The following is a 17,212-nucleotide window of genomic DNA, read 5'->3' as shown; positions in this document are numbered from 1 at the left end:
GTATTGATTGCAATGTCATGGCAGCCAGGGGCTTACTGAAGTCCCCTTAAGACTGTCATCATGTTGATACACCTATGAAGCCCTGCCTGTTAACAGGTTCAAGTTGCTTAGAGGCATTAATAAATATAATAATAAATGTAATATATATATATATATATATATATATATATATATATATATACACTGCTCAAAAAAATAAAGAGAACACTCAAATAACACATCCTAGATTTTAATTAATGAAATATTCTCATTAAATGCTTTGTTCTGTACAAAGTCGAATGTGCTAACAACAAAATCACACAAAAATCATCAATGAAAATCAAATTTATTAACCAATGGAGGCCTGGATTTGGAGTCACCCCCAAAATTAAAGTGGAAAAACACACTACAGGCTGATCCAACTTTGATGTAATGTCCTTAAAACAAGTCAAAATGAGGCTCAGTATTGTGTGTGGCCTCCACGTGCCTGTATGACCTCCCTACAAAGCCTGGGCATGCTCGTGATGAGGTTCCGGATGGTCTCCTGTGGATCTCCTCCCAGACCTGGACTAAAGCATCCGCCAACTCCTGGACAGTCTGTGGTGCAAAATGACGTTGGTGGATGGAGCGAGACATGATGTCCCAGATGTGCTCAGTCAGATTCAGGTCTGGGGAACGGGTGGGCCAGTCCATAGCTTCAATGCCTTCATCTTGCTGGAATTGCTGACACACTCCAGCCACATGAGATCTGGCATTGTCCTGCATTAGGGGGAACCCAGGGCCAATCGCACCAGCATATGGTCTCACAACGGGTCTGAGGATCTCATCTCGGTACCTAATGGCAGTCAGGCTACCTCTGGAGAGCACATGGAGGGCTGTGCGGCTCTCCAAAGAAAAGCCACCCCACACCATTACTAACCCACTGCCAAACCGGTCATGCTGAAGGATGTTGCAGGCAGCAGATTGCTCTCCACGGCGTCTCCAGACTCTGTCACATCTGTCACATGTGCTCATTGTGAACCTGCTTTCATCTGTGAAAAGCACAGGGTGCCAGTGGTGACTTTGCCAATCCTGGTGTTCTGTGGCAAATGCCAAGCATCCTGCACGGTGTTGGGCTGTGAGCACAACCCCCATCTGTGGACGTCGGGCTCTCATACTACTCTCACCTTCTAACAGTTTGTGCAGGCACATGCACATTTGTGGCCTGCTGGAGGTAATTTTGCAGGGCTCTGGCAATGCTCCTCCTATTCCTCCTTGCACAAAGAATGAAGGTAGCGGTCCTGCTGCTGGGTTGTTGCCCTCCTACAGCCCCCTCCACGTCTCCTGGTGTACTGGCCTGTCTCCTGGTGCGCCTCCAGCCTCTGGACACTACGCTGACAGACACAGCAAACCTTCTTGCCACAGCTCGCATTGATGTGCCATCCTGGATGAGCTGTACTACCTGAGCAACTTCTGTGGGTTGTAGAATCCATCTCATGCTACCACGAGTGTGAAAGCACAACCAACATTCAAAAGTGACCAAAACATCAGCCAGAAAGCATTGGTACTGAGATGTGGTCTGTGGTCCCCACCTGCAAAACCACTCCTTTATTGAGGGTGTCTTGATAATTGCCAATAATTTCCATCTATTGTCTATAGCATTTGCACAGCAGCATGTGAAATTGATTGTCAATCAGTGTTGCTTCCTTAGTGGACAGTTTGATTTCACAGAAATTTGATCTACTTGGAGTTATATTCTGTTGTTTAAGTGTTCCCTTTATTTTTTTGAGCAGTGTACATATATATATACAGTACAGACCAAAAGTTTGGACACACCTTCTTATTTAAAGAATTATATACTTAACAAAAAAGTGTGAAACAACTGAAAATATGTCTTATATTCTAGGTTCTTCAAAGTAGCCACCTTTTGCTTTGATGACTGCTTTGCACACTCTTGGCATTCTCTTGATGAGCTTCAAAGTATATAATTCCACATGTGTTAATTCATAGTTTTGATGCCTTCAGTGTGAATGTACAATTTACAAAGTCATGAAAATACAGAAAAATCTTTAAATGAGAAGGTGTGTCCAAACTTTTGGTCTGTACTGTATATATACATACAGTATATAAGTTTGCTCAATAGTGGGTGTACCGTCATAGAGTATAGCGGCTCTAACGCAATAATATTCCCGTCAGGCCATGAGAGGTAATGACAGTTATTAGTCTAAATACCAATAATGTTTGTACATAATACAATTATTCCTTAATGAGGCTTCCTTCGAGACTCTGATTAGTAACCCCCTTTGGACTTTACAGGAAAAACATGTTTTAATTACTCACTTTCCGTCATTTAAACTAATATTTTCTTATATCCACAGCAAACATTGGTCATTCAACTAGCGTCCCTGTGACAATTAAAATTTTGGATACGAATGACAACGCTCCAGAATTTCCTAAGCCCTATGAAGCCACTGTATGTGAAAATGCACAAGCAAACAAGGTAATTTCCGATGGCTCCGGAACCTTAAAATATTCGTTCAATTGTAAATCGCCAAAGAAGCACTCCTCCTCCCATCAATATTTTTATCCTTTTAACATATTGCAGTCATCATATTATATAGCACTGTGTACTTACAATTGCTCATTTTGACCTTCTACCCAGCTAATTTTTCTCTTTCCTATTAGGTCTATGACATCACGTGATTAAAAACTGACTAGCTGAATCCTTCTAAGCTCTATGTAAAAGCAGGATGTCTCTTTTCCCTGCATGAGTCATTATTAGAACTACAATTCTATATTTCTGAAAAGTCCATGGCAGAGGGGAGGAGCAGAGCAGCTGGGTCAGGAGTTGAAGAAGGGAATGACCCATGCAGGGAAAAGAGACATCCTGCTTCTACATAGATCAGAGAAAAGAGAAGAATTAACTGGGTAGAAAGTCGAAATGAGCAATTGTAAGTACACAGTGCTGTATAATATGATGACTGCAATATATTAAGAGGATAAAAACTTTGATGGGAGTGCTTCTTTAAAGGGCTTGACAATATACTTTTTGTTAAAAGTGTCTCCCTAAATAAAACCAATCATAGGAGGTCCACTGAGTTCATAGGAGTTCCACTAAGATCATATGAGGTCCACTGAGATCATAGGAGGTCCACTGAGATCATAGCAGGTCCACTGAGATCATAGGAGGTCCACTGAGATCATAGGAGGACCACTTAGATCATTGGAGTTCCACTGAGATCATAGGAGGTCCACTGAGATCATAGGAGGTCCACTGGGATCATATTAGGTCCACTGACATCATAGGAGGTCCACTAAGATTATAGGAGGTCCACTTCGATCATAGGAGGTCCAATGAGATCATAGCAGATCCACTGCGATCATAAGAGGTCCACTGAAATCATAGGAGGTCCACTGGGATCATAAGAGGTCCACTGCGATCATAGGAGGTTTACTAGGATAATAGGAGGTCCACTGGGATCATAGGAGGTCCACTGCGATCATAGGAGGTTTACTGGGCTAATAGGAGGTCCACTGGGATCATAGGAGGTCCCGTGGTAGGAAACTTAGTAGAGGAACTTGGCACAAAGTGTTCAGTTTTCCTGCAGTGCTCCGCAAGAAAAATAGAGCATTACACCTTGCCCCATTCAACTCTTTCTAGTTTATGGTGATGCACTAATGGGGCAAGTCCTCCAAAACAAGAGGATGGATGATAGAGGAGGGTCCTAAATGGACCTTCAATGACTAAAGGGATAAATGAAGGTCCTTGAAGAATTACAAGTAAATCCATAGTCAGCGATTAGAGATGGACGAATTGATTCGCAGGACCCTGATCCACCATCCACATCAGTATTTCATGGCTACAGGATGGGAACTTTGAGAACCACGTTTACTTGAATCCCCACGTCCTCTATAAATTAGCCAGACCATCACGATTTCATCATTGCGGCTTGACACACTCACAACGTCACGCCAGGCCGGCTAGTCAAAAGAAGAGCCTAGGATTCCAGACGGTAGGAGGCAATTTACAGGGCCTCCATTCATTGGCCAACCTGTGAATTGGTCCTGTGAATTCTTTGTGAATGATGTCTCGCAGATATTATTAAAGCAGATTTCACAATACAAAATGCAATTATTATTAAACAGATTAAATAGAGATCTTAGACCTGAAAAGCGCTGGTATACTTACTTTGAAAATCCATATAACAATGGCTGTATAATCCTTTGTGAAAGTTTCCCTGTCTAATATGAAAATGATTCCAGCTCTAGATGCTCTTTTTTAATTTGAAGATGATGAAGCCATTCTAGTATGGATTTTCACTGGAAGTACACCAGTCCCAACAGGTTTGAGAGAGCTGTTCAATGATGTATGCAGTTTTTATTGTGAAATTTGATGACAGATCCGCTTTAAAAGGTTGTCAGATAGTATCGATTTTTAACAAGGTCAGCGCACTATTCTATCGATTTTGCTATGTGACCTCCAAACTGTTTCAGAAGATGATTGTGTTGAACTTTGTGATCCCTCCACTCATCTGATTTTGTTAGTAATGATCATAGGTATACATCGAAACGCTCTAGTATTCCGAGAATCAGAGTAATTAGAAAGAGCAGAGTTTGGCTTGAAGGGATTGTAAAAGCTTAGAAAAACTTTGTCCTAAAAACACCTGTCAAAAGCATATATGAAATATTTTAGCTCTGTATCCACTCTTGTACAATCCTTTTAAGAAGAACAAATGGACAAAACCATTAATAAGATATACAATGTGCAAAGAGATGCAAAGCTTTTATGTATTGTTGAATGAATTGAAAATATTTTAATTTTTCTTCCCACACAGAAATTTTTCACAGTAACAGCGGTAGATAAAGATGACATCGCGAATGGCCACCGCTTCTTTTTCAGTTTTCCAAAAGAAATTATGCATCAGCATGCAAATTTTACCATAAGGGACCAGAAAGGTTTGTCCAAAAACATCCTCTCTGTGTTTGTCTCATCAGACTTTGTGGATACCTTTTGGTTAGGGCAGTGCTTAACTCTCCATCTCCAAAAAAAAAAATAAAAATTTAGTGGCAAAATAGTGTTTCCCAAATGTTTTCAAACCAAATGTGGCTCTGTGAACTATATTGGTCCTTAAAGGTGATGTCAGGCATTACAAAAAAAAAGAGCAGATTTTTTTGGAGGAGCAGCACCAATTTTGTCAATGGACTGTATACATAGTATTATATCTCAGCCAATGTCAAGTGAATTATGATGCCGGCTACTTCTCACGGACAAGTCGTGAGCGGAGTCAAGGAGTCTGGGGTTAAATACAAGGAGTGCATGGCAAAAGCAAAGGGGCAAGATAAACGAATAGTCAAATGGCAAAGTCCATGGTCAGGCAACAAAGATCAGAGGACATCAAAGGCAAAGGGGAAAAGACAAACGAATAGTCAAATGTCAAAGTCCGTGGTCTGGCAACAAAGATCAGAGGACATCAAAGGCAAAGGGGAAAGACAAATGAATAGTCAAATGGCAAAGTCCATGGTCAGTCAACAAAGATCAGAACACAGAGCACAAGCAACACACATCGCCGAGCAAAGCTATGACTGGCAATGGTCTGACTATTGTCAGCTAGCTAAATAGCCAGGCCATCACCCAGAAAGGGTGACACTTGAAGGAAACTCAGCAGTCCCGGATTGCTTGGGTTGCTGGACAATCCTTAATTTGCATGGGGATAGTCTGGCTTGCCCCTGCCCTTGATTGAGCGGTCGAGCTATCCCATTCACAAAACTGATAGCCCAGCACGCCCCTGAAATCCATAGGGTGGCTGATCTGTCACTCACTGCATCCCTGTGATTGCAGAATTGTGTCATGAATGAAGCCAAGTTTCCATACTAGAGAAATCCCATTGACTAAAATATCTCAGTCCCTTTTTTTCTAACACAACCCCTTTAACTGTTGACTGAAACTTTTACTAAAGTCACCTTTAAACTATTTGTCCTTTGCATCTGACACCAACTTGCCACTCTAGCTAGTCGTTCATGATTGCCTCTGATGACAGACACTTGACACTACAGTCATCCCTTTAGGACTTGACACTGCCGTATATTTCACTAAGAAATTCTCTCTTTTGAAACTGGATTATACAAAGATATACATTTATCATGCTAAATAGATATGTTAAGGCATATGATATGTTTTACTTTTCGAGTGATTTGGTGATACAGATAGCAAGAAAATTTAATTGGCTAAATTAATCTTCAATCCTAGGACAGCATATGATAGAGAAATGAATTCCGAGCTTAGAAATATATAATTTTCTATGGTTTCATGAAGTATTTTTATGTTAAAATGTATTAAAAGACCACCAGGAATTACAAGAATGAGCTTGTGAGTCATTCTCTCTCCACCCACAAAGGATGATTGGTGAGCTTGCTCTGTAAACACCAATCAGACAGTGTGGACGGGGCAACATGACACACATGATTAGTCTACCCCTTTAGACAGCTTTTTACATCAAAATACTGATTGAAACCACAGAAAATTATATATTTCCGAACTCGGCATCTTCCCCTCTTTCTTGTGCCACCCTCAAATGGGAGCTTTTGGAATAGCTCTGCATTGAACTCAAGAATGAGTAGGGGAAGACATTGATTTATGTCAATAATGTCCACAGCTACTTTACAGTTACTTTTTATTGATATACATGAACGCTGATGAATAATAGGTAAATAAGGATAAAAAATGTGCTGGTTTTCCATATTCTTGTCTTTAAGCATCAGCCAGGTTTAGTTTGAGATTAGGAAGCTTTTTGCAGGCAAATTACTGTTTGAAAAATGGCATCATAAACAGTGCTGACAAGTATAAAATCTATGATATGTGAGTCTATTATTGACCTTTAAAGGGAATATATTTCCCTAATTTTCCTTTAATAGAGTTCTTTTTACTGTGTTCAAGAAGTAATTACAAGATGCAATAACCAAAGAAGGAGGCAATAACAGCCCGAATCCTCTTTTAGTGGCCTCTTACGGTAGTAAGTTTAACATCACAAACCGTATTTTGCATACTAAAATACACGGGGATAATTGGAAATATTGTGCCATGTTTCATTCTGTGCCGCCATACCTATCGCCGTGTAAATAAACACAGCATCTTCAGAAATATTTTGCTTTTCAAATTGATTTTTTTTTTCACCGAGTCTCCGATGAAAATTCTTTTGTGCAGCACTTTCCATTATTTAGACGTACATCAATAGACCTTTTATAGATGGCAGTATTCCTATTGGAGAAAATAACATACTATCAAAATGTATGAGATTAAACAAAGCCGGGCCGCGGGTGCTCCTGCCTTATATAAATTAAATTGATGGCAATAAGAAAAAAGTTTTACGTGATAGATTGTACTTTTGTAGTTGAAAGAAAGAGAGCAGAAGTGATTTGACAGACTCTCAGGAGGAGCCGCAGCACTAAGTTTTCTACATATTATTTTTATTAATATTGTGTTATACAATTTAAAACTGTACATAAAAGATAAACAGGCAAATATATACTGTTAAGATAGATAGATATATAGATAGACAGATAGATGATAGATAGATAGATAGATAGATAGATAGATAGATAGATAGATAGATAGAGGCTTGGACTGGCCCACCGGAGAGCAGGAGAATTCCTAGGTGGGCCCCAGTAAAGGGGTGCTAATCAGCAGTGCTAATACACTCGATTTAATACTAACAGAGAAATGAATCATCTAATATTTAACCTTAGATTCTATGTTACTGGTCAGCCCTTGCCAGCCCAGTCCGACACCGGATAGATAGATAGATAGATAGATAGATAGATAGAGTCTTGGACTGGCCCACCAGAGAGCAGAAGACTTCCTACGTGTGCCCCAGTAAAGGAGTGCTAATAAGCAGTGCTAATACACTTGATTTAATACTTACAGAGAAATGAATCATCTAATATTTAACCTTAGATTCTATGTTACTGGCCGGCCCTTGCCAGCCTAGTCCGACACTGGATATATAGATAGATAGATAGATAGATAGATAGATAGATAGATAGATAGATAGATGCTTGGACTGGCCCACCGGAGAGCAGGAAAATTCCCAGGTGGGCCCCAGTAAAGGAGTGCATATAGATAGATAGATAGATAGATAGATAGATAGATAGAATGAGGCTTGGACTGGCCCACCGGAGAGCAGGAGAATTCCTAAGTGGGCCCCAGTAAATAAGTGCTAATAAGCAGTGCTAATACACTTGATTTAATACTTACAGAGAAAATAATAATCTAATATTTAACCTTAGATTCTATGTTACTGGTCAGCCCTTGCCAGCCCAGTCCGACATTGGATAGAGAGATAGATAGACAGACAGACAGACAGACAGACAGATAGATAGATAGATAGATAGATAGATAGAGGCTTGGACTGGCCCACTGGAAAGCAGGATAATTCCTAGGTGGGTCCCAGTAAAGGAGTACAGATAGATAGATAGATAGATAGATGCTTGGGCTGACCCATCAGAGAGCAGGAGAATTCCTAGGTGGGCCCCAGTAAAGGAGTTTTAATAAGCAGTGCAAATAAACTTGATTTAATGCTTACAGAGAAATTTATCATCAAATCTTTAACCTTAGATTCCTTGTTACTGGTCGGCCCTTGCCAGCCCAGTCCGACACCGGATAAATAGATAGATAGAGACTTGGACTGGCCCACCGGAGAGCAGGAGAATTTCTAGGTGGGCCCCAGTAAAGGAGTACAGATAGATAGATAGACAGACAGACAGACAGATAGATAGATAGACAGATAGGTAGATAGAGGCTTGGACTGGCCCACCAGAGAGCAGGAGAATTCCTAGGTGGGCCCCAGTAAAGGGGTGTTAATAAGCAGTGCTAATACACTTGATTTAATACTAACAGAGAAATGAATTATCTAATATTTAACCTTAGATTTTATGTTACTGGCCAGCCCTTGCCAGCCTAGTCCGACACTGGATATATAGATAAATAAATAGATAAATAGATAGATAGATAGATGCTTGGACTGGCCCACCGGAGAGCAGGAAAATTCCCAGGTGGGCCTCAGTAAAGGAGTGCATATAGATAGATAGATAGATAGATAGATAGATAGATAGATAGATAGATAGATAGATAGAGACTTGGACTGGCCCACCGGAGAACAGGAGAATTCCCAGGTGGGTCCCAGTAAAGGAGTACAGATAGATAGAAAGATAGATAGATAGATAATAGATAGATATGGATAGATGGATAGCTTGATATAGATAGATAGATAGATAGATAGGCAGATAGATTGATAGGCAGATAGATCGATAAATAGATAGAGGCTTGGACTGGCCCACTGGAGAGCAGGAGAATTCCTAGGTGGGCACCAGTAAAGAAGTGCTAATACACTTGATATAATACTTACATAGAGATGAATCATGTAATATTTAACCTTAGATTCTATATTACTGGTCGGCCCTTGCCAGCCCAGTCCGACACCGAATAGATAGATAAATAGATAGATAGAGGCTTGAACTGGCCCAACGGGGAGCAGGAGAATTCCCAGGTGGGCCCCAGTAAAAGAGTGCAGATAGATAGATAGATAGATAGATAGATAGATAGATAGATACTTGGACTGGCCCACCGGAGAGCTGGAGAATTCCTAAGTGGGCCCCAGTAAAGGGGTGCTAATAAGCAGTGCTAATACACTCGATTTAATACAAACAGAGAAAAGAATCATCTAATATTTAACCTTAGATTCTATGTTACTGCTCAGCCCTTGCCAGCCCAGTCCGACACCGGATAGATAGATAGATAGATAGATAGATAGATAGATAGATAGATAGATAGAGTCTTGGACTGGCCCACCAGAGAGCAGAAGACTTCCTACGTGTGCCCCAGTAAAGGAGTGCTAATAAGCAGTGCTAATACACTTGATTTAATACTTACAGAGAAATGAATCATCTAATATTTAACCTTAGATTCTTTGTTACTGGCCGGCCCTTGCCAGCCTAGTCCGACACTGGATATATAGATAGATAAATAGATAGATAGATAGATAGATAGATGCTTGGACTGGCCCACCGGAGAGCAGGAAAATTCCCAGGTGGGCCCCAGTAAAGGAGTGCATATAGATAGATAGATAAAGGCTTTGACTGGCCCACCGGAGAGCAGGAGAATTCCTAAGTGGGCCCCAGTAATTAAGTGCTAATAAGCAGTGCTAATACACTTGATTTAATACTTACAGAGAAATTAATAATCTAATATTTAACCTTAGATTCTATGTTACTGGTCAGGCCTTGCCAGCCCAGTCCGACATTGGATAGAGAGATAGATTGACAGACAGATAGATAGATAGATAGATAGATAGATAGATAGATAGATAGATAGATAGAGGCTTGGACAGGCCCACTGGAAAGCAGGATAATTCCTAGGTGGGTCCCAGTAAAGGAGTACAGACAGATAGATAGATAGATAGATAGATAGATAGATAGATAGATAGATAGATAGATAGATAGAGGCTTGGACTGGCCCACCGGAGAGCAGGAGAATTCCTAGGTGAGCCCCAGTAAAGGGGTGCTAATAAGCAGTACTAATACACTCGATTTAATAATAACAGAGAAATGAATCATCTAATATTTAACCTTAGATTCTATGTTACTGGTCAGCCCTTGCCAGCCCAGTCCGACACCGGATAGATAGATAGATAGATAGATAGATAGATAGATAGATAGATAGATAGACAGATAGATAGATAGATAGATAGATAGATAGATAGATAGAGTCTTGGACTGGCCCACCAGAGAGCAGAAGACTTCCTACGTGTGCCCCAGTAAAGGAGTGCTAATAAGCGATGCTAATACACTTGATTTAATACTTACAGAGAAATGAATCATCTAATATTTAACCTTAGATTCTATGTTACTGGCCGGCCCTTGCCAGCCTAGTCCGACACTGGATATATAGATAGATAAATAGATAGATAGATAGATGCTTGGACTGGCCCACCGGAGAGCAGGGAAATTCCCAGTTGGGCCCCAGTAAAGGAGTGCATATAGATAGATAGATAGATAGATAGATAGATAGAGACTTGGACTGGCCCACCGGAGAACAGGAGAATTCCCAGGTGGGTCCCAGTAAAGGAGTACAGATAGATAGAAAGATATATAGATAGATAGATAATAGATAGATATGGATAGATGGATAGCTAGATATAGATAGATAGATAGATAGGCAGATAGATTGATAGGCAGATAGATAGATAGATAGATAGATAGATAGATAGATAGATAGATAGATAGATAGAGGCTTGGACTGGCCCACCGGAGAGCAGGAGAATTCCTAGGTGGGCACCAGTAAAGAAGTGCTAATACACTTGATATAATACTTACATAGAGATGAATCATTTAATATTTAACCTTAGATTCTATATTACTGGTCGGCCCTTGCCAGCCCAGTCCGACACCGAATAGATAAATAGATAGATAGATAGATAGAGGCTTGGACTGGTCCACCGGGGAGCAGGAGAATTCCCAGGTGGGCCCAAGTAAAGGAGTGCAGATAGATAGATAGATAGATAGATAGACCGGATGGATGGATGGATGAATAGATAACTAGATAGATGTAATTTTCATTTTCATAGTATGCTCGTAGGGTAAAAACAAACAGATGGAATGAATACATGATAAATAGATGAATGGATAGATAGATAGATATGAGAGAGAGAGATAGATAGATGGATATGAGATAGATAGATTTCATTTTATTTTAGATTTTGGAATTTGTAGATTTCCATATGTGACTGTGATCGTCTCCCATTTTTTTGCTTCACACAGATAACACGGCGGACATTTACACCGGACCGGCATCCTTCAGTCGTCAGAAACAAAAGATGCACTTACTGCCGATTGTAATCAAGGATGGTGGAATCCCTCAGATGAGCAGTACTAATACCCTCACCGTTCGCATATGTAGCTGTAGCAGCGACGAAACCATCCTCTCCTGCAATGAAGAACCACTCTCTCTCAATGCAGGGCTCAGCACGGGGGCACTGATTGCCATTCTTGCTTGCATCGTCATATTATTAGGTAAGTTAAAGCTGGGTCATTTTTAAAGATGGGCCAATCTTTTGAAATCCGCCAGCTTTAATTCCAAAATGTAATACATTTATGGCAAATCGATTCGCTGTTAAGCTCAAGTACTCCAATCCTTCTGAAAAGACTTGTGTAATACCCATAGGTCTCCTAGGACTGTATTCAACCATTTTAAGCTCTTTAAAGCAAACACAGTCTTAGTATTGTCCAATTGACCTCAATATACAGTACATGCCTGTAGGTAAATGCATGGTAACTGTTTTTCAATGCTGTCACACGATCAAGGCAGGACCAGCTCCCCAAGTCTGACAGGGCTCTCCCTAAAAACAATACATATATTGAGACACCTGTCAGTTTAGGGGACCAAGGTGGTGAGAACGTACATGAAATACAGTGCCTACAAGTAGTATTCAACCCCCTGCAGATTTAGCTGGTTGACACATGCGGAATTAAATTGGCATTGTGACATTTGTACTGTAGATCAGCCTGGAAGTGGGAAATGCACTGCAGCAAATTTTGTTTTTGTTTTGTTTTTTGTTTTTTTTAAAAAACGTTAAAAGTTAATTCAGAGTGTCATTTATTATTCAACCCCTCAAACCACAAGAATTCTGTTTGGTCCCCCAAAAGTATTAAGAAGTAGTTCAGGCACCAAGAATAATGAGCTTCACATGTGTGGATTAAAGATCTCTTTTGCCAGCCTTTTCTGACTATTTAAGACCCTCCCCAAACTTGTGAACAGCACTCAGACATGGTCAACATGGGAAAGACAAAGGAGCATTCCAAGGCCATCAGAGACAAGATCGTGGAGGGTCACAAGGCTGGCAAGGGGTACAAAACCCTTTCCAAGGAGTTGGGCCTACCTGTCTCCACTGTTGGGAGCATCATCCGTAAGTGGAAGGCTTAAGGAACTACTGTTAGCCTTCCACGGCCAGGACAGCCTTTGAAAGTGTCCTCCCGTGCCGAGGCCAGGCTTGTCCGAAGAGTCAAGGCTAACCCAAGGACAACAAGTAAAGGAGCTCCGGGAAGATCTCATGGCAGCGGTGACATTGGTTTCAGTCAATACCATAAGTAACGTACTCCACCGCAATGGTCTCCGTTCCAGACGAGCCCGTAAGGTACCTTTACTTTCAAAGCGTCATGTCAAGGCTCGTCTACAGTTTGCTCATGATCACTTGGAGGACTCTGAGACAGACTGGTTCAAGGTTCTATGTTCTGATGAGACCAAGATCGAGATCTTTGGTGCCAACCACACACGTGACGTTTGGAGACTGGATGGCACTGCATACAACCCCAAGAATACCATCCCTACAGTCAAGCATGGTGGTGGCAGCATCATGCTGTGGGGCTGTTTCTCTGCCAAGGGGCCTGGCCATCTGGTCCGTATCCATGGGAAGATGGATAGCACGGCCTACCTGGAGATTTTGGCCAAGAACCTCCGCTCCTCCATCAAGGATCTTAAGATGGGTCGTAATTTCATCTTCCAACAAGACAACGACCCAAAGCACACAGCCAAGAAAACCAAGGCCTGGTTCAAGAGGGAAAAAGTCAAGGTGTTGGAGTGGCCTAGTCAATCTCCTGACCTTAACCCAATTGAAAACTTGTGGAAGGAGCTCAAGAATAAAGTCCACATGAGACACCCAAAGAACCTAGATAACTTGGAGAAGATCTGCATGGAGGAGTGGGCCAAGATAACTCCACAGACCTGTGCCGGCCTGATCAGGTCTTATAAAAGACGATTATTAGCTGTAATTGCAAACAAGGGTTATTCCACAAAATATTAAACATAGGGGTTGTATAATAATTGACCCACACTTTTATGTTTAAAATTTAATAAAATTCAACTGAGCAACATAACTTTTTGGTTTGTAAGATTTATGCTTCTGTTCATAAAACCTACTCTCGTTTGCAGTTTGAAGGCTCTAACTTATTTGCATCTTATCAAACCAGCTAAATCTGCAGGGGGTTGAATACTACTTGTAGGCACTGTACATGTCTGCAGTAATGTAGGCATAGACTTCTATAGGGATCTACTGCCCATTCCTATGTCTCGCTTTTCATATAAAAATATTTAGATTTGAGAGTCCTCAGTGGTTGATACCTTTTAATGGCTAACTGAAAAGATGGTAACAAATTGCAAGCTTTCAAGACTACTCAGGTCTCTTCATCAGGCATAGTATAACACAAAATCTGAAGAGTCACATATTTATACACAATAAGACACACGCTTTTCATATAAAAACTTACAGCGCTAGTGTGGTCAGCTTTAGAGATAAGCAAATCTCTCAACTTTTTTGGGGGCAGATTCCCACATCATTTACTCCTAATGCTGTTTATTATGCTCTGAGATCTCTCCAGACTCCAAAGCATAATAACTTGAGAGGAGGAAACAGGTTATAAAAATGAAAAACACATTACAGTCACCAGCCAATACATCACCAACCCCACCACAGCTCTCCATTGTCCTCAGTCCTCCATGAGGGTCTTTGGGTCCTTCGACCCTTTTATCTGCCTGGGCATGCGGCGGGCGAAATATGCCATTGATGTCAATGACATGCATCTATCCCCACTTGACCTCATAGACTTGAACTCTAAGAAAACCAATGACTCACACGAAGAACCACGCATGGTGAGTAGCTTCTCAGGGGTACTAGAAATTAGCAATTTGACTCGTGCTGCCCTGCTTTTACTCCGGTCTTCATTTTTTCACTCCTCATATCAATTTATGTTGTGATATTGCAGGGAGTAGAATGCAGCTGAGGCACCTAGGATGCTTGTCTAAGGGAGAGAATGACCCCAACATACCACCATGTTGTGGCACTCTGGTATAGCCTTCTGTCAATTACTTTGCTGAGTGTTAGAAGCCTTGAAAAAACAAGTTATTGATTCCGGTAGCACATATGTATAATATAAATGACATGTCTGCTTCTCTTTCTACAGTGATTGTGGTGCTGTTCGTAGCTTTGAGAAGAGAGAAGAAGGAGCCCCTCATAGTCTTTGAAGAAGAAGACATTCGCGAAAACATAATCACTTACGATGATGAAGGTGGAGGAGAGGAGGACACTGAAGCCTTTGACATCGCAACTCTACAAAATCCTGATGGAATTAATGGGTTTATGCCACGTAAAGATATAAAACCCGAGTACCAGTACTCTCCAAGAGATCTTGGATTAAGACAAGTTCCCAACAGTGTTGACGTGGACGATTTCATAAACACAAGGATACATGAAGCTGACAATGACCCGACAGCCCCGCCCTATGACTCCATTCAAATCTATGGATACGAAGGGCGAGGTTCCGTAGCTGGGTCTCTCAGCTCTTTAGAGTCGGTCTCTACGGATTCAGATCTGGACTACGATTATCTACAAAACTGGGGACCTCGATTTAAGAAACTAGCGGACTTATATGGTTCCAAAGACACTTGCGAAGATGATTCTTAACAATAAAGTACTAAACTTGGCCTTAAGAACAATGTAATGTTCTCTAAAAATTCAGAGAAAACATTAACAGGTATTTTTTTTAAAGGAAATAAAAATAAAAAATAAATATAAAAAAAGGCTTCTTCGACCTCTCATGGTTTACAGACGGAAATTATTCCAAGGATCTTAGAAGTGGTGGTGAATACTGTGAAAACCCTACAACCTGTGTTCAAGTTATCGGTCACCTGGGACAAAACCACTTGTAAAGTGCAGTCGATATGGGAAAGTATAAAAGCAGGAAACACTTGATTCGAAGGGAAAATATTTTACAGTATGTAACGTAACCATCCCGACCTATGTCAAAAAAAGCTTCCACAATAAGAAAGGATAACAGTCTTGAGCTGTAACGTCGCCTTAAACTATGGACACTTTATATGTAGTGCATTTTTAAACTTGAAAAGAAAAAAAATATACAAAAAAACAATATAATATTCAGCCAGCTTCAACTCATATAATGTATGTACAGTAAAATGTACAATTATAATGTCTCTTGAGCATCAGACTTGTTACTGCTGATTCTTGTAAATCTTTTTTGCTTATAATCCCGTCTTAAAAACTAATACGTGCCAGAATCGCACCCCTATTTCTATGTCATTTTTAATGTATCTATTTGTACAATTTTAAAATTCTTATTTTAGTATACATACAAAATATCAGTATTCTGACATGTTACGGCATCACACTTATATTTTATGAACATCGTAATGTTGCTTTAATATGTGCTTCAATATAAGAAGCAAACTTTGAAATAAAATTGACTTTTTTTATTTCGGTTTGTGATTTGTAGGTGTTTTCCACAGTTTAGTAGTACTGAGTTATGTTTTCAGTTCTCTTTTTTTTCATTTTGAGTTTTTTTTTACTTTATTTTTTAGAAATTAATTTTTTGTTAAAGGGGTTTCGATCATTTAAAAGTTAACTCTAAAATGCGCTAGGTAGGTTATTAAAAAAAACAACAAAAAACTTAAGGCCTCCTATATACATTAGATAGGTGCCAGTCTAAATATCATTTGGCTGACAGCTATCTTTTCCAACTCTCCCATACACGATTGTTTGGTTCAGCTGAGCGTTCTTGTATTTCCAAAGGGGAGAGCGGAGGAAATTGTTAACAGACAGCTTTGACAGTGGCTTATATCTTTAACGCCCAACCCTTTTTATTTTAGAGTTCAATCTGCTTGACTCTTATCTCCCCTGACATACAGTGTTTGGGGAAGAGTTTGGAGACCCCCATAAACATTAGACCCTCATTCAATCCTACGGATATCAGCTGATGCAGCTGACTTTAGTCTAATAATCTAAACCGCACATGTAAAACTTTGGCCCGTGGGCCAAACCTGTCCTGCAAGGTGGTTATATTTGGTCCACGACACTAGAACTGCCACCGATATGTAGGCCCATTATTCTGTATGGAGGACTATGTTGGGCCATTATACTGTACGGAGGACTATGTGGGACTATTATACTGTATGGAGGACTATGTGTGGCCCATTATTCTGTATGGAGGACTATGTGGTGCCGATTATTCTGTATGGAGTACTTTTTGGGGCTGATTATTATGTATGGAGGACTATGTTGTGCCATTATACTGTACGGAGGACTATGTGGGACTATTATACTGTATGGAGGACTATGTGTGGCCCATTATTCTGTATAGAGTACCTTTTGGGGCCCATTATTCTGTATTGATGACTATATGGGGCCCGTTATTCTGT

The 17,212-nt window shown here is 40.5% G+C and overlaps 1 protein-coding gene across 5 annotated transcripts in view; it reads left to right on the top strand.

Moving 5' to 3' along the window:
* Nucleotides 1-16,270, top strand: part of CDH11 (cadherin 11) — a 219,492-nt gene extending 203,222 nt beyond the window's left edge. For all 5 annotated transcript variants that reach the window (XM_073659155.1, XM_073659157.1, XM_073659156.1 and 2 more), the window contains 4 exons: nucleotides 2,337-2,458; nucleotides 4,794-4,914; nucleotides 11,770-12,021; nucleotides 14,965-16,270. In XM_073659155.1, the coding sequence (XP_073515256.1) occupies nucleotides 2,337-2,458; nucleotides 4,794-4,914; nucleotides 11,770-12,021; nucleotides 14,965-15,464 (995 nt within the window). In that variant the 3' untranslated portion in view covers nucleotides 15,465-16,270. The remainder of the gene's footprint in view (nucleotides 1-2,336; nucleotides 2,459-4,793; nucleotides 4,915-11,769; nucleotides 12,022-14,964) is intronic.
* The last annotated feature ends 942 nt before the right edge of the window (nucleotides 16,271-17,212 follow it).

Source organism: Phyllobates terribilis, unplaced genomic scaffold (assembly GCF_046119375.1).
Source record: "Phyllobates terribilis strain yellow unplaced genomic scaffold, ASM4611937v1 Scaffold_13__5_contigs__length_258822181, whole genome shotgun sequence".
Lineage (NCBI taxonomy): Eukaryota > Metazoa > Chordata > Amphibia > Anura > Dendrobatidae > Phyllobates > Phyllobates terribilis.
This window is presented reverse-complemented; position numbering and strand designations above follow the sequence as displayed.